This window comes from Athene noctua, chromosome 19, assembly GCF_965140245.1.
Source record: "Athene noctua chromosome 19, bAthNoc1.hap1.1, whole genome shotgun sequence".
NCBI lineage: Eukaryota > Metazoa > Chordata > Aves > Strigiformes > Strigidae > Athene > Athene noctua.
In genome coordinates, this window is record NC_134055.1 from 5,087,465 (window position 1) to 5,110,140 (window position 22,676).

The 22,676-nt window shown below is 42.5% G+C and overlaps 1 protein-coding gene across 1 annotated transcript; it reads left to right on the top strand.

Annotated features, from left to right (window-relative positions):
- The first annotated feature begins 3,045 nt into the window (after nucleotides 1–3,045).
- Nucleotides 3,046–22,676, top strand: BLMH (bleomycin hydrolase). Its single transcript, XM_074923003.1, has 12 exons — nucleotides 3,046–3,165; nucleotides 3,396–3,593; nucleotides 4,043–4,152; nucleotides 4,817–4,958; nucleotides 6,208–6,296; nucleotides 7,550–7,642; nucleotides 11,405–11,560; nucleotides 12,053–12,211; nucleotides 12,310–12,377; nucleotides 12,776–12,893; nucleotides 15,324–15,393; nucleotides 21,677–22,676. The coding sequence occupies exons 1-12, from the start codon at nucleotides 3,153–3,155 to the stop codon at nucleotides 21,826–21,828; spliced, it is 1,368 nt and encodes a 455-aa protein (XP_074779104.1). The 5' UTR covers nucleotides 3,046–3,152; the 3' UTR covers nucleotides 21,829–22,676.

The following is a 22,676-nucleotide window of genomic DNA, read 5'->3' on the forward strand; positions in this document are numbered from 1 at the left end:
GTATTTTACTGCTTATTCATGCAGCTTCCAAACGAACCCCCTTTTTTAAGCCTTGGCAGAACCTGGGAAACAAAAGAGCACTCAGCACACTAAACCCAGCCAGGGAGAGTTACCGAGCTCTTGCTCTGGCTGGCTAACATGAGCCCACACCTCCTCCCCCAGCAGAGAGGGGTCCATGGGAACTGGCAGGACACAGGCAGGTCCCGCCCCAGGCACAGCACGGCTTCTGCCCTTGCTCTGGCCATCCCAAGGTCCTGGCTATACCTGCGTGGAGGCGGTGGGGAGCAAACATATGGACAGCCCAGAAAGCCAACCGTGTCTTGGGCTGGGTCAAGAGAAGTGTGGTCAGCAGGGTGAGGGAGGGGATCCTCCCCCTCTGCTCCGCTCTGTCAGACCCCCTCTGTAGTGCTGGGTCCAGCTCTGGGGGCACCAACATCAGGACAGGGACCTGCTCAAGTGGGTCCAGAGGAGGGACAAAGATGCTCGGGGGGGGGCTGGAGCACCTCCCTTGTGAGGACAGGCTGAGAGAGTTGGGGGTGTTCAGCCTGGAGAAGAGAAGGCTCCAGGGAGACCTTATAAGAGCTTTCCCCTACTTAAAGGGACTACAGGAAAGGTGGGGAGGGAATCTTTATCGGGGGTGTAGGGATAGGATGAGGGGTAACGGGTTTAAACTGAAAGAGGGGAGATGCAGATTAGATCTAAGGAAGAAATTCTTCCCTGTGAGGGCTGACACAGGCTGCCCAGAGGGGCTGTGGCTACCCCCTCCCTGGAAGGGTTCAAGGCCAGGTTGGATGAGGCTTTGGGCAACCTGGGCTAGTGGAAGGTGTCTCTGCCCATGACAGAGGAGATGGACCTAGATGATCTTTAAGGTCCCTTCCAACCCAAACTATTCTATGACTCTATGATTTTATGAAACATAAGAGCTGGAAGCATTCTGGAGCTGAACACAGCCCAGGTGAATTCAACTCACTTTTTTTTTTTTTTCCCTAGTAGCTGATTTTTCATTTCTTCTCTTCATTTTGCTGCAGGTGAAGACCAGGTTCCTGTGCACACCCAGAAAACATCATTTCTAGTGGTGGAACTAAGCCCTTGAGTGAGATGATGAGATAAAGCACTGAAACGAGTTTTTTTTGGGTCAAGATTATACAGTCTTTTCAAAATATAAGTGGTTCTTTGCATCTGTTCATTCTAACCTACTGCTTAGAGCACCGCCATGAGGGGGGGGAGGGCTGCCTGAGCTGCTGCCAGACCTTGCCCTCCGTGCTTATTCCTACGAGGTCTGCATGTGCAGTCAGGCATTGGCCTACAGAGGAATCCATCCCGGCTTGCCACAGATCACGATGCTGATGCATGAATAAATTGAGGTGTTGAGCTGGCAGCTTCTTTCTTGGCTCTGTCCCACAGTGCCACTCCACGGGGTGTTAGTAGGTGGTGGCTACCCAACTTGCTGCCCCTTCCTGGGGCATCTCAGCTTCTTGTTAGCCAGGGCGAAAGCTGCCTGGCACTTGTGCTGCCGTTGCACCTCCCATCTCTCTTGGCTAGGGCAGCCCCAAGCACTTGATAATACACAGTGGAAACTTCAGTGTGAATGCTCCAGCACCGTGATGGCAGGAAAACCTCTCCCTCCCTCCCCCCAACAAATACACCACTCAAAGTGTTTTTCTCAAGGTCCTGGCAAGCTTTTAAAGACTCATCGTGTCTTGGAATGGTACATTACTAATACCAATGATAAACACTGTGTGTGTAAATCAATTTGAGTCCGTGATGTGCAAATACTCTTCTCAGAGTATTCTCAGGGCTGTTACTCAACAGGAAGCCTCCTCAGCGTGACCTGGGCACTGTGATGGCAGGAAAACCTCACCCTCCCTACCCCCAAAAAATACACTGCTCAAAGCATTTTTCTCAAGGTCCTGGCAAGCTTTTAAGGCCTCATCGTGTCTTGGAACGGTACATTACTAATACCAATGATAAAAACCATGTGCTGTAAATCAATTTGAGTCTGTGATGTGCAAATACTCTTCTCAGAGTATTCTCAGGGCTGTTACTCAACAGGAAGCCTCCTCAGCGTGACCCAGAGCGTGTCCTTGCTTGACGTTCACCAGCACTGTGGGAGGGTGATAACCGTGCAGTGCGGGTGCCGGTCACGTGAAGTGAGAAACCTTAACAAAATAGATGCAGGGGTCTCAGTAGGGTGGGCTCTCAGCAGGATGGACTCTTGAGATAAGGGAGGAGCTGCAGCTACTGAGTCCTAAAATAAGGATTCAAGGAATACTATATTGACAGGCTGAAAGGACCTAATTGGGTGAAAAGTCACAAGAGGAAGAGGAGGCATCTTCAATCTTCATCCCGAAGACCCCTGCCCAAGACCACCAGGAGCCACTGCTCAGACGCAACAGGGAAGGACTCAGGGTGGGATTTATGATAATGAATTATTAAAACTAATTGTAATATCTCTCCCTATTCTCAGGATTATAATGAATATGTAAACACTTTACGCTATAGAAAGGAGCTGCTTTTTGCTCCAAAATGTGCACGTTTGTGGAGGAGCGATCCCCCGTGCACCCAGCGCTGAATAAACGTATCATCCTTTATAACCCTAGAGGTTGTAAAGTCGTTACTCCGCACACCACACACTCCCGGGCGCTCGGCCTTCCCACCGCCTGCTGCAGAGACATGTTTCAGCCTTCCCGTTAAGCAGGGAGGGGGGTGACACCGCGGGGACCAAGCCCCGGGGGCAGCAGGACAACGGGGCCTCCCTCACCCCGGGCCACACCAGCCCTGAGGGAACGCGGCTGCCCGGAGCCTCGGGGCCGGGTATGGCCCACAGGCAGCCACCGCCACAGCGGCTCCTCGGGGCGGAGCGGGGAGGCCGCGGCCACCGGGAGAACCGCGTTCTGCCTCAGGCGGCGCCGCCGAACGTTCTGGAAGCGGAGCGGGAGGGGGGGGGGGGGGGAGTGGAGCCCCCAGCGCCGCTGCGCGCAACCGCGGCAAGCGTGTCCCTCGCGGCGCGCCGTCCGCCCCGCCGCCCGCCGCCCCGCTTCCTGCTTCCGGTGCCGGGGCTATAAGAGCCGCTTCCGCCTGGCCGCGCGACCTGCGGTGGGCCCGGCCGTTGAGCGGCGCTTTCCGTGCCGGGAGCTCGCGCCGCCTGTGCCATGAACGCCCGCGGTGAGGGGCGAGGCCCGGCCGCTACCGGGGCGGTGGGCTGGTGGGGGGAGTTACCGGGGCTCGGGGGAGAATGAACTGGGGGAGGGGGGGGGACGGGGACACGCCGTTAGCTGAGCAATGGCGGGGGGTGGTTACCGGGATGAGGGGTGCTGAGGGAGGGGGATGCCGGATGTGTGTGTGGGGGGGGGGCTGCGGTCTCCGGTGGTGACGGCAGCCCCCGCGGCCCGCAGGGCTGAGCACGGAGAAGGCCGCCGCCTTCACCCGGCGGCTGCGGGCCGAGCCCCAGTTCCTGCTGGCCCAGAACGTGGCGACCTGCAACGACCCGCTGGAGGTGTGTCTGCAGCGGCAAGTGGTGCAGGACACGGTGCAGGTCTTCCAGCACGCCGTGCCCGCCGAGGGGAAGCCGGTCACCAACCAGAAAAACTCCGGTAAGGGGCTCCTCGGTTGCCGGGGCGGGGGGGGTCGGTGTTCGCGGTAGGGAGGGGCCCGCTCCCTCGGCGGCTTTGGCGTTTGGGGGGTGATTGATGTAATGCTGATGCACTCCCGGGAGCGATGGCCACCTCCGAAGCCTTTTGTTAGGCTTTGGAGCAAAATTACATCCCTGCAGCATCTTCTTGAGTTAATAACAGTCTTTAGACTTGCAGTGTTTATCTCTTTTCCCTCCTGTGTAGTGTAAGATAAAATCAGTTGAGACACCTGCATTTGCAGTAAGATTTCTGAACTTCTTACAAGATTTTTGGTGTTCTGCAATCCCAGGCAGAGCAGTGGGCCAAAGTCTTGAGGCAGAACTGTCATGAATCATGACTTAAAAAAAAAATCTTACACAGCTCTTGAGTACACAAATTCCAGTTTAATTCTTGTTCCTTTGATCTCTCAGGGAGATGTTGGATCTTTTCCTGTCTCAATGCAATGCGTCTTCCTTTCATGAAGAAATACAACATCGAGGAGTTTGAATTCAGCCAGTCGTATCTCTTTTTCTGGGATAAGGTACAGTAGAACAGATCACAGGTTGTGCTAGGACAGCTTATGCAATCAGGTATTAGTATTAGGACAGAATTTCTTTTAGGCTGGACTAATTTAACAATCTAGGCAGAAAACATACATGAGAAGAATCTTCAAAAGTTCTTTAAATACGTATTTTAAATGCAGGTCAAGCAAAGTAGGACTTTGGCTTGAGAAGAAAGTTGTGAAGGTGTTAGTGGTTTGGAATAGTAAAAGTCTTCTTTCAAGTGTTGCGTCTGTTTCAAGTTATTTGTAGGAGGCTCAGGGGAAACATGATTAACTTTGTTGAGCTTTCAGTCATGCTTGTGACCTACTGATCTGCAAGTTACATGTCTGCTTTTTTCCCCTAAGGGAAATAGAGGAAACCTAGTGCTAGTTTGGGCCAGGCTTGATTGTGTAACTTCTGTTTCGTGTTTCACGTTTTCTGTTCTGCTATCCTCTGTGCTAACTCACCCCTAAATATTTGGTCTGTGACAGAAGTAAATTTTTAGGATAAGCCCTGCAATGCTAAAGGGAAAATAGGAACTTAAGTGGATGAACAGAAGGTAGCTTCATCTAGTTAGGACTTTGGAAGAACAGAATACTCAGGAATGAATTAATGCACGATGTCACACTTAAAATATCTGTTTTGCCTGCCTGTCTGTTCCAGGTTGAACGCTGTTACTACTTTTTAAATGCCTTTGTGGAAACAGCTCAGAAAAAGGAGCCTGTGGAAGGAAGACTGATACAGTTCCTGCTCTCCAACCCCACGAATGATGGTGGACAGTGGGATATGTTGGTTAACATTATTGGTAAGAGAATTGGTCACTAAGAGCACTTCTTGAAACTGCAGGCTGATTTGAGAGATGAGGAATGAAACAGAAGAAGAAATTGTCCTGGGAGTTTGCCAAGGAGCATGATGCCATTAGCCACTACCTGTTTTAATCAAAGACCTTTTCATACCAGTTTGTAAATGTTATGCTTAAATCTTGTCTGGGATCTTCACTCTTGCATATTGCTGCTGATGATAGAAGCTCAGAAGATCAACAGAAGTAATTAGATGTTCCAGACTTTACATTTAGTAAAAAGGTTCAACCCCTTTTTTACTTTAGTCATCATCTCAGCATCATTTATCTCTATCCATGTATACAATTTTTAGGGCACACAGTAAGGAAAAAACCATTGCTAGGCTAGGGTGTGTCTACAAGGCAGAAGCAAAACTGCTTCACGTTGCAGCCTGAAGAAAGATGGTTGTAAAGATCAGTGAGAGGGAAATGATGTGGAATGTGGCAATGCTGGTCTTACAAAGATCCAGCCTAAGTGGGATCTTCCTTACACTGATGAAGGAGATACTTTTCAGTGTCTGAATTAAAACTGTTATTTGCTTTCATTTGTATTGTGAAACAATGTGACACCTCTGTAAGTCAACAAGCCAATAATATAAGCTTAGAATCACAAAAGGAATTTGTTTGTTTGAAGCCTTGAGGTTACATTTTCCCATCCAATTGTTATACATACTTAATCAGGGCAGAGGAGATTTTGGCTGCTGCTGTTACATCCAGGCCTTGCATGGTGTGATCTTTGATTAGTACCTTAATGTAGGAAGCAATTGAGTTGTCGCTGGTGTTTTATTAATGTTGAGGAGGAAAGGAAACTGGGATGTTAATCACTTAACCTTAGATAAAATACATAGAATAATTCATAAGAGGCCCTGTTCTTTAGAAGATATTTCAGTAGCTTAATTTTCAAGTAATCAGGTGTGTTCTGGTGAAAAGATCGTCTTAAAAAGCCCTAATAAGTTTAGAATTAAGTGTTGAATTAAATGATACTGAGCAGTTCAGGGGTTCCACCTTTTGGGACTCCTGGAATGCAGAGCAGAGGTCAAGATTCAGTCACCAATTAAAATGTAATCTTGAATACTTGTAACTTTAAGAGACTTTCCCTTATAATCTCTGCACAAAAAACAACTGTATTTTTTTTACATGGGTGTAAGTGGAAGCATTAGCACCTGCTGTGGGGAAAAGACAATTGTTAACCCATACTTTTATTATTTGCTTTTAGAAAAGTATGGTGTTGTCCCCAAGAAATACTTCCCTGAGTCTCATACCACAGAAGCTACTAGAAGGATGAATGAGATCTTGAACCATAAGGTAAATTGATATAGATGATATAATTAAGGAGAGGGGATGGGAATGAACCTGCTCCAAGTGTTCCTAGCCACCTTAATTTCTCTTTATTGACCAAAGTATTAAGTGCATTTTTTATTCAGAAAAGTACATTTTTTTATTCAAAAAGCAGCCTAAAGTCTCAGTAAAGTCTTCTGTTAATCCTGAAACATGGAGTAGGAAGGTATATCTGTGGAAGATGGCCATTGCCAGGCTTCAGTAGCAATTGTTTCTAATCCTCAAATTTCAAAAAGTTAATTTTTGATATGTAGCTGATGAAGTCTGTTTCTGCAAAACTAGCACTTGGCCTCTAGGTGACGTCTTTCCACCCCCTCAATATTTCATCTACCAGTATGCCAAGGTTTCTAGAGATTACTGCCAAATTTGATGGAAAAGATAAAAATATATTTTCAAAACACTGAATCTTAAATCAGCTTTCAGTATAGGAGCGTGGAGCTTTGTCTGAAGGAAGGTGTAAGCTTGCTCCCTGAACTAAGAAATTAATTAATCTGGTAAGATGCTAGTGCAGGTAGCTAGATATAAAGGCAATTAAAGTGTTTTTTACAGTGAGCTTTGATTTTTTTTTTTTTCCGAGTTCCTACACTACATGCTCAGGGAAAACTGCCTGCTGAAATCCACATTAAAAATGTAAAATATGTGCTGGAATGAGCTTAGACATTATGAATGGTGTTAATGTTATTCCAGTCTGAAACATCGCAAAACAGCTGGGCTTGAGGGAGCCCCACTCACTGTTCCTGGCCTTATGGATGGTGACAGTAATGGGAAGCATGTGCTACTCTTACTGCAATTCTGCATGCAGTAGGGAAATGCTCCATTCCTTTTATCAACCAGGAGATCAATTATGCATTAGAATTGCAAAATAATTTTACAGTATGAAGACAGTTTGTTCTCTGAGTCACAGAGGTGGTGATGTATATGGCTGTTGCAGCATCAGTTACGGAGCAGAGAGAAATGGCTGTAAGCTTCAAATGGTTGGAAAATAGTAATTGAGTTGCAACTACTTGTTAATTTCAGAATTTTTTTGGTCAACTTTTTCTTTTCAATCATTCAATTGATATTTTTTTAAAGAATCTTCATCTAATAAAGCTTTCTGAAAGGGATTTTGTTTTCATTTTGAAGTGTAAAATATAGGTGCTTGAAACAGTTTTCAGGATTTCCTATCTGGTTAGGTGGCAGCTTCCATACCCTTATAATAAAATGACTTTCTCTGTAAACAGATGAGAGAATACTGTTTGCGGCTAAGAAATATGGTGGAAAGTGGAACAATGAAAGGAGAACTTTGTGCTGCGATGGATACGATGATAGAAGAGGTAAATACACCTGTGGCATGAATCCTCTTGGCACACAAGGCTAGAATGGATGAGATTTCTTGCTTACTCTTGTTCTATAGCTATTGGATCAGCCAAAACAAATGTCCTTTGTTTTCCTGACTAGGAATGTGTTGTCTGGCAGTGCACTTGAAGGTATTTGAGTGAATTTTAAGTGCTTATTATTGCTTATCTCATTCTGAGTTTTCTAATACTTCCAGAGAAGTATTTGAACTTAGAAATTCCAGAATTATGACATTTTTAGAGACATTTGCCCCTTTCTTTAGGAAAGCAGCATTTTGTATCTTGAGAGATCAAAACAGTATCCTACCAGGCTTTTATAAGAAGCAGGAAAGCGTCAGGTTGAAAAATTGCATTCTGATGGCTTTGAGTGCAAAATCTCACACTACAAGTGTTGTTACAGAAATTCCCCACAAGAGAGCAGAAAAGAACAACAAAAGGGAGTTCTCTGCACTGTGGGAAAGATGTGAGCTGAACACAAGGCTGAATCCAGCTGTGGTCTGATACTGTGGCAGCAGAGGAGGGAATCGCAGCATCTGTTTCTGTGTGAATTAACTCAGAATAGCAGTGTGTAGTGTGGGTGTGGCTGACCCTCCCTCTGGTCACACTGAATGAGTGACACATGTCATTTTTTCTCATTCAGCAGTCCTCATACTTGATTCTTAAATAGCCAAAACCAGTGTTTAAAGTTCAGGATGCTTTAGTTTGACCAAGTGTGTGCATTTTGTTTGGAAAAAAAAAAAAAAATTTCATTTGTTTCTCAAACATACAATGCAAAGTAACCCAGTGATCTTAATGTCTGTCTTTAGATGACTTAAGAAATCAAATGTTTTGGATGTCTGTTAGTTTTTCTGCAGTCCAGTAAACATCAGTATTAGAACCTATCTCAGGCTATTTCTGTAAAGCATCAGCAGTGCCATTAATATCCAAGAATTAATGTGTTGGTTTGGTTGTGGAAATGCATCTTTGCACTTCATGTAAAAACCTGTAGCTTTTAATCTAATTTTAAGGTTAGATTAAAAAACTGATTTGTGTTCCTTGCATTATATTATTGAAATTAAAACTTTTGTGAAATGTATGCCTTAAGATCAACAGTAATTGGGTGCTTTGAGCCTACCCCAGTATGTTGCCAATCAGCACTTAGTTCAAAAGTTAATTAATGTAACTTACATCCAGTGTGTGTGTCCAAAAGCCCTTGGAGGATTTTACAGCAGACATCAAAAGCTTCTTACTGGTAGGGCAATGACATACAGTGCACTGCAAAATGTCTCTTTATTTGTTTAGAGCCTCTTGCCCTCTGACCAGGGATCCTGGAACCAGCATTAAAGGCTCATTAACTGATTGCAATTTGTCTGTTCTGTAGAAAGGGTGTGCTTAATTCTCTGAAGTTAACACAGGGTTTCCTCTTGTGGCAGTAATAATGGTTTGCAACTTAAGTGGATTTACTTTCAACAAACATTATAGTTGAAATGTGCAATTGCACCTCTCTTGGATACTTTAAAGACACTTAATTTCAAAGGTCTGAGACCACTCTTATTTCTTGTGTTTGTATGTATTAAGTGGCATTGCATCTGGTTTTGTATGTGGCAAAGCAGAACTTGGTTTTGTTCTGTGAAGTTTTATGTGCATATCAAATCTTGGTTCACTCATGCTGGGAAGCAGTGCTCTAGCTAAAATGGGGCAGTTGTACTGGAACACAAGATTAAATACTCACTCCAGAACTGTATAAACGTTTTTCTTATCAAAACAGTGCACAGCAGGTCAGAAGTTGAAATCTGTGCAGTGCATGTGATTGAATTTTTCTTCCTTTACTGTTCTCCTTTGTAGATTCTTCTTTATCAGGAGTGTCCTTTCCCCTCCTCATTCGTTTTGTTTTTTAGCACAAGCCTCTATTTTTTGCCTTATCTCAGTTCTAGTTGTCACTAGAGTGATATAAGTCACCTTTTAGTTTAAATACGTCTGCTTATTTTATTTATTGATGGAGGAAGCTTCTGAGATACTAAGAGATGGCCTGTGATGGGTGTGGTGGCAAAACAATTGAGGGAGGCTCTTCCCAGGCTCCACTGCCTCTGTTAACTTGAGACTTCTGTCTCCACCATTTTCCTTTGGCTAGAGCCTGTTTGCTTGTTGCTCTTCTTTTTAGGTGTTTTTCTTTTTTATTTTGTTTGCATAGCCTCATCTCTCACCGCTTGGGGTTGTCTGAGGTTATGTGGGTGTATCCACAGCAAATGCTACCTTTTGTGCAGTCTGTACAAAATTAAATATTTATAGTAGTTTAGGGATTGACATTTGTTCTTTAACATATTTGAGAAACAAATGTGCGAGTTCCTCCAATAAAAACATTAAGCCACAGCCTTGTTTCGACCCATAATTAATCTCTTCACTGGTCGTCTTACATTGCTTGGATCAAGACCACCTTTATTTTGTGCACAGCCAAATACTGTTACTTAGCATGAACAATGATTGCACTTTTTGCCACCAGCACAAAGTGCCCACTAGCACAAAGCTAGTTCTTGCGGAGCCTTAAGATCCATGTAAATCAGCTCAACTAGCTCCAGAAAGAGTAAGTTAGCTTTGGGAAAGGTATTGTCTCCTCTCCTGTGAAAAGTCAGCAAGAGGAAGGTGTCAAGACTGACAGCCTAGGAAAGCTGGCACAAACCACAGGCATGGGGTTCTCCTGCAGAAGGTGCAGTTGAGATTTGACTCCCCCTTCTCTAATTTTAAGTAACCTGTTGGTTCCTTGCAAGGAAAAGACTTGTCTTGTGTTCAGGATGTGGATAGAACTGAAGTCAACCAGTGTCAGCTGAAGTAAAACAGATTCAGACCTGTTTGTGATTGAAATCTCTGTCCCCGGAGTACCTGTGGCAGGTCCTGCTAAATATCCCTAAAGACAGTCATCTGCTTGCACTGCCTGTGAGTTAGCACATTTTGATAAGCCTTGTGAGAAAGTACAGTAGTGATCCTTAAGTGCAGTTTGATATTCTGATTTATAGGGAGGCTGACTCGAAATCTGGTCAACTTCTTGTGCTAAAAATCAATAGGAAGCTGCCAGCTGCAGAGGATGTCGTGGTCAGCAGGCAGGAATCTTGAATTAAATTATGTAACCTGCCAGCTCAACCCTAAACTGAGGCATTGTCTTAATACATTTAACAAGAAGATTATTCTGGGCTTTTGAAAAGAAGCAAAGGCCCATTTTTGAAATCCAGATGGGCACTGCAGGAAAAAAGGGGTTAGTACAGGGGGAATACTGGGATAAAATCCTTTGCTGTATGTGTACTGGGAGGTCTGGTTTGTGTGGGGCAAACCACCTGGTAGGTGATGCTGAATGCTTAAGCCTTTCTAGAATCAGTCTAAGTTTCTCCTGCACTGGGAAAACTCTTGTTGGATCTTCAGAATTACTTATAAAATGTGGGAATGAGACTGGGCAGTGCATTGGCTTTTGCTTTTGGCTGCTGCTTTCCTAGGATAACTTGGAATTTTTATGTTCAACCTTAAGCTTACCTTCTCCCCATGCTGTGAGGGAGATCCTTTCAGATTGAAGTGTTAAAACACCTAGAAGTCCAGAGCTGAATGAAAATAATTCATGTGTGTACGTTTATTCATGTTCTTGAAAGGTGGGTTTTAAGATCCCATTTTTCCAGTTGTTTCTCCCATGGAGAAATCCATTCATCAGTGGCATTGCTGTGGTAGGAGAGGCAGACCTGCATGTTTCAGCAAGTTCACAGGTGTGTGTTCTCTGGGCAGGTTTTCAGAATAGTGAGTACTTGCCTGGGCAACCCTCCGGAGACCTTCTGCTGGGAGTTCCGGGATAAGGAGAAGAACTACCACAAATATGGCCCTGTGACACCAGTCCAGTTCTACAATGAGCACGTGAAGCCTTACTTCAACATGGAGGACAAGGTTGGGGGTGCTGAAAGGCAGTAGCTTCCTAAGACCTTTTTTTGCTGTTAAGTCACATTTTCCACTGTTGCAGGTGTACTGTCCACCCCCGTAACTGCACCATGTGGGATGGGTACCGCTCCCACAACTCAAAGGTGGCCCCTATGATTATTGTCCCCATTCTCCTGTTTGTGCTCTACCCTTTAATTAGCTGTGATCTTGCACTGCACTTCCACGATGCTTTTGTAATGATAAAATATGTAATGATCTCATCAGTCATAAAATGCCATTAGAGAGCAGGAATAATGTGCAAACCTGCTGTGCCACAGTTATGAGGTGAACTTCAACAAACAAAATGTTATAAGAAACGGGTATTTCAGCCAAGTGGCTTGTATGATAACGGGACAGACAGCTACCTGGGACAAAAGCAATTCTCTGAAATCCATCTAGATTCACTTCTTTAAGATTTCAGGTAAGTTGCACCTTAATTTATGACATCTTGGTTTTTGGCAGATTTGTCTAGTGAATGATCCTCGACCTCAGAATCCATACAACAGGCTGTATACAGTGGAGTACCTGGGAAACATGACAGGAGGAAGGAAAACGCTCTACAACAACCAGCCTGTTGATGTCTTGAAAAAATTAGCTGCAGCATCTATTAAAGATGGCGAGGTTTGTTTGGTGTCTCTTCGTGGATGTCATGGTGCAGCTCTTGTAATGTAAAACTCACTGTGCTGTGGCCTAGACATGACTCTTCCTTCTATTTGTAGGCTGTGTGGTTTGGCTGCGATGTTGCAAAGCACTTCTATGGCAAGCTGGGAATCAATGATGTGAATATGTAAGTAGAAAAATCAAAACAATACAATTTGGGACACTTGGCTAGGAATTACAGTCCTTTAGCTACTTAAGAAACTAATTTGTCCATATTTTAGATTAGATACCCCAAAAGAGTCTATTTAAGTAATTTGGCCGCAACAGAAATTTTTTTGTTTGCTAAAATCTGAATCCTTTAAAGATTTAACAAGGGGTTGTTAAATATTCTTCCTCATTTGAATTGTCTAATATCTAGTGAGAGGAACTTCTATGGGGATCATGTTTTGCAGTTGTTCTGACACTACAAATAGTTGTACACCTGTGCACTGGCTTCTGGGACAGTGCTGTCTACTGATTCCCTGATTTACTAGTGAGAATCCTCCCTGCATCCTTTTTGATACTGTTTATGTGGCTTTCTGATAGATTTAATCATGAGCTGGTGTTTGGTGTCTCCGTCAAAAACATGAACAAAGCGGAACGATTAATCTTTGGAGAATCGATGATGACCCATGCCATGGTCCTGACAGCTGTCACCGAGAAGGTAGTCTCTGTCCTAAAGTTCTGATGTTTGCACAGATGTATTTGAATATTCTGGCAGCTTGTTGATGTGCTCTGGGCTCCTTCACAGTCTGTAAGCTGTTCTGCTAGAGTTCGTGTGCTGTGACACTCTGGTGCACAAGGCCTAGGTTGTCTATTCTCCCTGTGGTGTTTGTGTCTGAGTGTTCAGAACTATAAATATTTAACAAGAAAGGAAGAATTTTAGATGTCAAGGGCTTTTCTTCTGCCAACAAACTTTTATTGGAGAAAGGGAAAAGAAAGCTTCTATTTTTAAGATACCAGAAAACCTGTTAACTGATTTTTAAAATACATATTCTGATGCATCTTGCTGAGCAAGAAATCTAGTATGACAGTGTTTCCCACCCTATCCCACTGCATGGTTAGTCCAGTCCATGCTTTACAGTGTGAAGCTCCTGTTAAAATGCCAGTAGGAGGCACTTTGTCAGTCTTAACCTCCTGCAACTCATTGGCATGTGACCTCTCTGACCTACACAATTAGGGAAGGAAAATGGTGTCCAAAATAGCTCTGTGGCAGACAGTAGGCTGAGATGAATCCACAACTGAATCTGTTCCTGGCAGTATAACAAAGCACACATGAAGTAAAAAGAACCATGTGAAAATTTACAACTCGGGGTTATCTGCAATGTTGATGTTTTCCATTTATTTCCAGAAGTTGTCATTATTAAAGTTTCTTTGAAGTGATCTCTTCCTGTCCAGCATGACCTTGGCTGGTGAAATAAGAGCTTGCATATAAGTGAAAATGTTTGCTTGAGCTCTGGAGTTTAAGGACTTGAGATAGGACCATTGTCATAAGAATTTTTCTGAATTACTTTTTACAACTCAATATCATTTTTCCTGTTGTGTGTTCTGAGCTCGTAACAATTCTATTTTGTGTATCAGACTGCATGAATGCATCTTTTAAAATGTCATTGTTTTTCAGTTAGATATTTAAAATTATACTTTTCTAGTGTGTAAAACATCTTTATTCATGGCTGTGTATATTTGTACTGATTGTAGCCAATTACTGGCTGGACTTCACTGGCAGCTATAGTCTATGGTCTCTTTTTAAATTCATACTTTCACATGCCTGAATGTATAGCTGCATACAATGTGATCAAATGTGACCAGATTTCTTAAAGAAAAGGATGTGTAAGATCAGTATATGATGGATTCTATCTCTAAAATCAAAAGGTCATTTAAAAGAAATTATCTTAGAACAAGTTCAGCATTTAGAGGCTTTTCCACATTCAAAATGAACTAAGTTGTTTCTACTTTTTGTTTGAACATGTTGTCTTATATTAAACCTTAACTTAATCTAAAGGAGCTTTGATAAACTGAGTTGTAAAAGGTAATACTTTGGATTTACCTACTTTGTAAAAAGGCTTTGAAGATTTAAAAAAATCCTATTACAGTTTTACAACATAAAAAATTGATGTGGATTAAGTGCACCTTTTGGTTAAACTTAATGTACATAAATGTGTTTATCCCAGTTTCAGTCTGATAGCATCAAGAGTTGACTTATCCTTAGTCTTGAGTGTCTTGTTTTAAGGACTGTCCTACTTTTTAAAAGTGAGAATAGAAGCAATTCAACGATATTCCATTGAATATTAAAAAGGGATTTGTGGGACATTTTCCAGGTTAGTTTTTTGTGTTAAAAAAAAAAAATTATGGTAGGGAAAGAATAACTGTTCTTTGGTTCCTCAAGGGACCTGCTGTTTCCTCACGAGAAGCTGCTGTTCGCTCTGAGGCACAGCAAACCTGTGATGCTGTGTTCAGTGCTTTTATGTACTCGGTAGATCTGAAACAGATTTCAGCTACACACAGTGCAGGCTAGAACACAGCACGCTTCTGAGCAGGAACTCACTTGTACTTCGTGCTCCTTAGAAGCCTTGTATAACCTTCAAAGTGCCCAACTTGGAGCTGTATCTTTCAGCTAGATTCAACTGTTTGCATTTGCTCTTACTAGTGTTGTTTTACATTACTACAATTGCTTTGTTCCTCTGCTGGCTTTTACAGTAACAGCTTCGTTGTCCTTGTTGCTTTCCTCTGATTCCTAGTTCATGCAAACTGTGCATTCTACGTCTCAGCCTGGTAGGTGATATGGAAGGCTGCTTAAATGCTGCCAGTCAGTTAAGTCCAAATTCAAATTTAGTTTTGTGGTTGAAATAAATATTACAGGGTCTCCATTTGACCATCTTCTTATTTTATGTAAGTGGGTAGATGGGTATTTTAAAAAATTATGTTTTTCCAACCGTTAGCAAGAAACCATTGCCTGAAACTTGACAGTGGCTGTAGTCTTCTGGGAGTGGAGCTCTGTGGTTTGCTGGTGCTGGATTTAGACTTGGAAGGGCTGGCTGCTATGAACTCACATGGTCCTTCACTACTGAACAGCCATTGCCTTGTTTTGTCACAGGATGGGCAAGAGGACGCGTTTGAAAAATGGAGAGTGGAAAACTCCTGGGGTGAAGACCGTGGTAATAAAGGTAAAGTAATTTATAGTCATGAAAACAAAGCTGAACTTAGTGTTTGGAAAAAAAGGAGGTGGAAGGGGGGTGTGCATGGACATGCATGAAACAAGCCTGCAGACAGCGTGTGGATCGCTGAGTTACAGCACTGTATTCCTGGAAGACAAACATTCTTCACTTAAATGTGACTTATGTTTAAGTAAATGAAATGTCAACGCTGAATGGAGAAGCAGGAAATGCCACTGGATAAACCTGACACTAGTTGCAAGTTCAACTGTAGAAGCAACTGCATTTTTGGGAAGTGGCCATAAGTGATTGATGCTGATGCTTTTTGACAGACAGGGTATTGTGGTCCCAAGGGCAGGAGGGCAAAGTTGACAGAGGCACCTCTGAGGCTAGAACTGGAACTCTGAATATAGCTTAATCATATGGGACATACATTGTTTTTACACTGCAGCTTATGACAATCCAGTAACAAAACTGTTTATATTGTGCATGGAAGACATGGGAAGATACTGTAGACTTTAGATAAAGTTCATATTTTATCAAAGCTTAAATATTTCATTATAACTTTAAGGTTGATTAGTTTATTGCTGTAAAGCTGGTTATTTTTCCTAAGCATTGTAGACCAGTTTGCTGTTGATCACAATTAAATTGCCACCTATTATCCCTACCAAAAGAAACCCAGCAGCTGTAGAGTTTAAGTGTGACAGGGGAGAGCAGAACCTGTGCTATTGTGTTTTGGAGCAAATGATTGAGCACAAAAGTCTGAAAAATCTGGTAGTACTAGTCTGAAAATGTGGAGGTAGTTCTCTTATGAGATACTAAGAATTCCCGTGGGCATGTAAACTGATCTTTTAATAAAGGGACAGTAGATAAAAAATGCTTCACAGTATCAGATAGGATCACTTCCAAGAACTGCACTGTATAGAAATGCTTTCTCCTAGTATTGAAAGGAGAAATAAAGACTTAACTGCAATACTTTTAAATGTACTAAAGATTTTGGTAACAGAGCTAAGCTTGAATCTGTACATTCCAGCTAGCTCATCTTTGGGACCTCTTGCTGGCTGTGGCTGGTATTACTTAAATAATCTTCCTGAGTCACGTGTGAAATCTAAGGAGTTTATATTTTCTTTTAAAGCACTGTTTATCAATCACTGCAAGCTTTTACTTGATGATTTTCTAAATGAAGAAATGAGGGTATGGCTGGTTCCAGCTTGTGCTGTGAACAGCTGCAATGAAAACTGTTCTAGCTCCAACACCCGTCTGCTAAAAAAATATTTAAAATCATAATTCTGATTGCCTTTCTGAAGCCATGCTGAAAATGTGACCTGTGTCATCCTTGCAGTGTTCCTCTCTGGTATGACAAGCACTAACACCACCGAAACCCTGCCCAGTTAACGTGCCGTTCTGCTCGTGCCAGGTTGTCTGCCTGAACTTGCTTTCCTGTTGATAACTGTCTCAGCCTGCACTATTGTTCCTTCAGAGAGGATTTGTTAGGCTATAGCAGGGTGGGTGTGCCAGCCTGGCATGGCCCATGGGCAGGCACCAGGGACAGAATGGTGAGTCACAGCTGAGCAGTGCTTTAGGAAATTGCTTCTAGTTGCTTCCCTGCTCAACCTGGGAATGACTGGGGGTGCTGTGAGGTTTGGGTGCCAGCTCTGACCTCCCCTGGCCCTCAGTGAGTGGGACTGATGGTGTGAGTATTTCTACTTTGCTCTGCCAACGCCTGCAGTCAGTCAGCTTTTCCAAAATAGAGTGGAGGGAAACTCCATGATTTTTGTCCTCTCCTATCTGAGGTGGGCTGGATGTGGACTCAGCCATGGCATAAGCTCATGATGAGCATGCCAAGCCTGACTTCACTGTGTCCTGGGCCATACCACAATAGTCACTGCTGACCACATTTTTCTGTTGCACATTAATCCCAAATATTGTGCTTACAGGATTTGGTGTGGCTGGTATTTCCCAGGATATCAGGGTTTTCTTCTGGGAATAGACCATTTCCTGAAAACTCAGTTTTAGGATGTGGTCTTATTCATACACTTTTGATATCTTATATATCAACAGCTAACTAAAACATACAATATTTTTGGAACATTGTCTTAATTTATGTTCTGGCCCCTTGGTCTTGCAGTAGTGTCTGTTCTGAATTAGCTGTATACATTCACAGCAAAGTATTCCAATAAAAATCTTTAGTCTTGACAAAACAATGAAACTATGTTGATGTTCAGCCTTCAAGGCTCATCAGTGTGACAGTAGCAAAATGTACTTTGGAATGTTGGTTTAAGCAAAGAAGCTAAACCAATGAAGTAACATCAAGATGTTTCTTCTTTTCAAATACAAACTAATAACTATTAAGCGCCTTTATGTATAATAGAATATAAAATGCAAACATACCTTGTTAGTTGTGTTCTTATTGTCAGAACACTTAGTTTTGAGAGACTCCAGTTACTTGGTTTGTGATGTTAGATGCTACTGGTGTTAGAGGAATGTTTCCAGGAAGGAAGTGCCTTACTCAGCTTGCTTTACAGCTGCTGTGTGTGGACTTTGGTTAGTACTCCAGCCATTCTGCAGTTAATAGGTGTCTGTCAGCAGCTTTGATTGTGCTAGCCATATATGCTGCTTGGCCAAGGTTCAGAGTTCCTTATTGGAGCTGGAGAAAGACTGGGCTCAGTTTCAGGATACTGATTATTGCTCCCAAACCACAGTGCAGCAGACTGACACTGCTAGTAGAAGTTGTACCTGTTGAGCCGTGGCTGAAGAGCAGCAGTTCTCTGCTGGTGTTACTGGGCTGTGGTCAATCTGTGTGGAGAGCTGCATGCATTTTTTGGCTTTCTTCAATTTGAGCATGCAATCCAAAATTAATAAAAACTACAGCAACTAGAAATTTCAATTTTAAGTTAGATACAACACAAACCCAGTTACCTAGTCTTTACTTGTTTGCCAGCTTTGTAAGCTTAACTTGCTACTTGGTTTGCAGTAACAGTTTATCCTCCTTAGACATTATCTCTTTTCCAAATACGGATTCACTTTTCAAGAATGAGTTCTAGAGCTACTTCAGAGGAGCTAGTTGTTGCTTTGAAAAATAGTAGACTCCGTGTGACTGGAATAAACCCTGCCTATACCTTGTATGCCTGCATCGTGTGCATGCCATCTGTGAACTTTTCTGGGTGAGTCACTATCATTTCTCTGTGGGGTACTGGTAGAGGCCACGGTCTCTGGAAATTCTTGCTCACTGTCTATAATTTATTTTGGTTAGGGAGTTGTCCGGAAAAGTGCCTTGACAGAAAATCCCATCAGAACTAGGAAGCTTGACCCTGTCTCAGATTACTTTTTTCAGGGAGGTGAATCCCTGAATGGTTTTCTTAGTTATGACCAAGCAACCCACTGCTGAGCTGCAGGCAATTGGACATATCCTCCAGAGTCTGTTCTCTGACATTAGAAGAGGTAATTTCACAGGGTTTCCTCCCCTTCCTCCTGCCCTGCTTTTTTGCTCTTCCAGTACTAGCTGATGTAGGAGGGTGAGGATTTGTAGTCTGTCCTAGCTCTCCTGCTATGCCACTGAGTCTGGCAGTGATTTCTTTTTTTATCTTATCAGCCTTGTTAAGAAATTGGGAAGCTGTGCTTGGAGAAGTCCAGTGCAGAGAACCAGAATCCACATCAGTAAAGAGCAGCCAAGAATGATGTTAAACTTGGCGCATCCCAGTTGAGGCCCAGTTGGGTGTGGGCGATGCAAGTAAGCCCCAACTCTGTTATTTCTTGGACAGAATGATAAAGGGTACAGCCTGCAACAAAACACCAGAGACTAGACTTTGAGTCATTAAAAAACAAGCAGACAAATGACTTCCTGTTGGTAAGAAATGGAAGTGTTTTTTCACATGGGGTCCCTCTTTTCTCTGAGTACAGTCTAAGGTGCCAGATAACACCTCTTTCCCCAGACTTGCACGGTGCAGGACTGGAAAGTCTGTGACTCCTGGTTTGGGTGTTGTGGGATGGAGTTATTTATATGCTCAAAGTCCACAAAGTGGGCAGAACTGAATTCTTGTGGTAGTGCTTGTGCTGGAGAAAGGGGAGCCCTGGGAACAGCTTAGCGTTGCCTCTCCTAAATATTTAGTCATTGCATTCATATCTGTTGTAAAAGTGTTTCTTGGAATCCCATCTGTTTTTCCTCAAGGAACAAACATAGCTGCTGACAAACATGACTTGTTTTTTGAGGTAAAAAATACTTCCCAGGCAAGTATTTCCTTTCTGTGTTGTATTGGCACTTTGTCAGCCATATAGGCAAATTTAATTATTCTGCTTACTCTTTTGTTCTGGAGACACAGTACGTTATTATGTAACTTTGAACCTGGCTTATCCTATTGGATATCTTTTTTTAAAAGCAAGCAAGAGGGGAACACTAAATCACATTATCACATCCATTTGATAGGGGTCCATATGCTTGTTTTGGCATGAAAAATGTTCCTTGTGATACATGTCCAGCTAGAAGCCAGCTCCCTTCTGGCTTTTTTAATCTCTTGTACTGGTTGTTGCATACATACTCTCCTGCATGAAGACATTTTAAGGATTTAACTGCAGACATTTAGTGTCTATATGTATATATATAGTCCCATAAGTACACTACAGCAGAAAGGCTCTGTTAATTTCTCCTCCCTATGGAGGAGTTACAGCACAGGCACTAAGTGGCTTGTAGGTCCTTTGAGAACTTGCAAGGGCTGTATTTTCAGGTGCCCAAATCCTAGGTTGTGCAATAACTTGCGGGCCATTCATCTGACTGACCTTTCCCTGGTCAGCTTGTCAGTTTTAAAATGCTGCATGTTCAGGTTTTCCTTTGGGTAAGTTAGGAGTCTGGTCCACATTTCTCTACACAGCGGAGTACACTTTTGTAGTCAGGTGCTGTGTTGTATGATGATGCTGTTCCAAATTTTTCCATATTTTGGTCTTAACATACAAATGGTTCAAGTAGAGGCAATAGATTAATTACCTGAGGTAAAACTCCATTGTGTATCCTGCCCAGAAATGCAATAAACTTTTCAGTTTCTTTTTCACTTCTGCTTGTTACCTGGAGGGAACGCAGAGCTCAGGGTTGCCTTAGGCTCTCGAGTATTGCTGTGTATAAGGTATGTGTATCCTTTTAATGAAGAAATTGATAATGGCTTTCATTGTGACACTGGGCACAGGCCTTCTCAAAGAGCGACCTTACTTATTTGCATGTTCTGAAGTCCTGCTTGACGTTTCCTTCTTGTTCAGACACTGCGATCCTAATCAGCACTGTCAAGCTTTGAGATACAGGATGTCAGAAGCAGAGTTCATTATCCTCTCAGGGTGCAATTACTTGTTGGCTCTTGGGAGTGAGAGGTTTTTGTGTGTCCCAAGAACTCATATCCTGGAGAGAGAATAATCAAGGCAGCTCCCTTTGGCAGTGTTTCCAAAATGGCTTCTAGCTTGGATTGCAATTGATAGGGTTTTTAATTTATGGGAATTATCTGATCTCTTGCTTTAGAAACAAGATGGTGTAGATAGATGCATTTATTGTCCATATTCTTTGGACATTTTCTTGTTTCATTTGATTGTGTGATGATACAGTATAAGGACATGAGGAACTTTATTACATAAAGCTTTCTCATCTGTCTTCTAAATGCTTTCTCCCAGCCACTCTTATTTTCAGTTCACCTTGAATAGTTTGTTTCCAATAGTAGCTTTCTGCTAAAACCTGTCATACTCAAAATGTGACCTTCCCCCCTCCCCAGTTCAAAGGCTGTTCACTGAAATGCTCAGTGAAAATTAGATTAAGGGAGAAAATTAAGATTTAGTTCATCCAAAGTGTGATTTATTATTGAGGCTTTGTTTGAGGAGAGCAGATGACCTCCTCTTACTGCAAGAACTAAACCAGAAGTTTTCTTAAGCCAAAGATGGTTTGGATATTCACCTGGAAAACTTCCCTTTTCTTAATAAAATCCTGAAAACTTCTAAAGCCAGAGACGCAGATCATTTTACATTCTGTCTTAAATGCCTGGTTTTTAAGGCATTCTAATTCACTTGAGTATTCTCAATGCCTGTTTTAACAGAGGAAGCACAAATGATTAATATTCCGGGTCTTGTTTTTCCTAGGAGGCTTCTTGCTTGGCCTTTCAGTGCACATGAAGTACATCCAGTTAGCCTATATGTTCATTTATTTGATTTTTTTTGGTCTTGAGATATGAAGTATGACTAGGTCCTGTTTGTAATGCATCATTCATAGGTGAAACGTGTATATGTGACTGCTTCCCTGTATTGATGATGGTTCTGTTTTTGTCTCCAGGTTACCTGATCATGACTGATGACTGGTTTTCTGAGTACGTGTATGAAGTTGTGGTGGATAAGAAGCATGTACCAGAAGACATCTTGGCAGTGATGCAGCAGGAACCAATCGTTTTGCCAGCCTGGGACCCTATGGGGGCTTTAGCCAAGTGAACTACAGAATATTTGCCTCCTAATGGTCAACCAGAAGTAGATGCAATAGAGAATTCCCTGTTGGAAGCCATAGCCAAATGATAATGTGACCATTCAGCATGGTCCATATTCTTGAAATGTAAGTTAAGGATCTTTGGGAAATAGCGCTTTACTGACTTGGGTGAATAAAGCTCTCAGGCTGTTCAGCAAAACTAAAAAGGGAAGGGAAAAATACTCATAATGAAAAGGTAAAATGAAAGTGCTGTCCATGGCAGTATGATTTTTCCTTAAATTTTTAATAAATATCAGCATAGTAACTTAATAGAATTATTTTGACCAGTGTTTTCCCTAGAAAAGATGCCATAAAAGGCCCTTTAGAATTAGCAGTTAAGTGATTATGAGAACAAATAAACTGAGATACTTCTAAATTAACCATCCATGGTCTGACTTGTACCATAAAAGAATACCCTAAATTTTTTGGTTTGCCATTTTTAGTTTTGCTGAAGTTTTGGAGGGGACATAAGAATTGAAACTGCTAAAAATTTCCTCTAGAAAATTTTCTCTTCCAGCAGACTTTGGGGAGGGGGGGGGAAAACTGTTTCCTTGAGGTTTCCAGTTTCACTTGTTTTTATTCTTCCATTACTGAGCTAGGACTGGATAACTATATCAAGGCCCAGTGCTATGTCTGTGTGCACAGGAGCGCTATTTTTCAGTTATATTAGCAAGAACAACCGTAAGTGTGTTCACAGGTGGAGTTAGTGTCATGCTCAACAGAAAAAAAAAATCATTTTAATTGCTGCATTTTATTTGGATGTTTTAAAAAACAAGATGGTGCTATGAAGCTTTTGAATAAACACTTTCTAAAGTGA

Excerpts from the sequence above, each read along its gene's own strand:
- BLMH (XM_074923003.1), top strand. Across the intron at positions 3,594-4,042 it reads CACCAACCAGAAAAACTCCG|GGAGATGTTGGATCTTTTCC; the intron begins GTAAGGGGCTCC and ends TTGATCTCTCAG. Across the intron at positions 12,894-15,323 it reads TGACAGCTGTCACCGAGAAG|GATGGGCAAGAGGACGCGTT; the intron begins GTAGTCTCTGTC and ends GTTTTGTCACAG.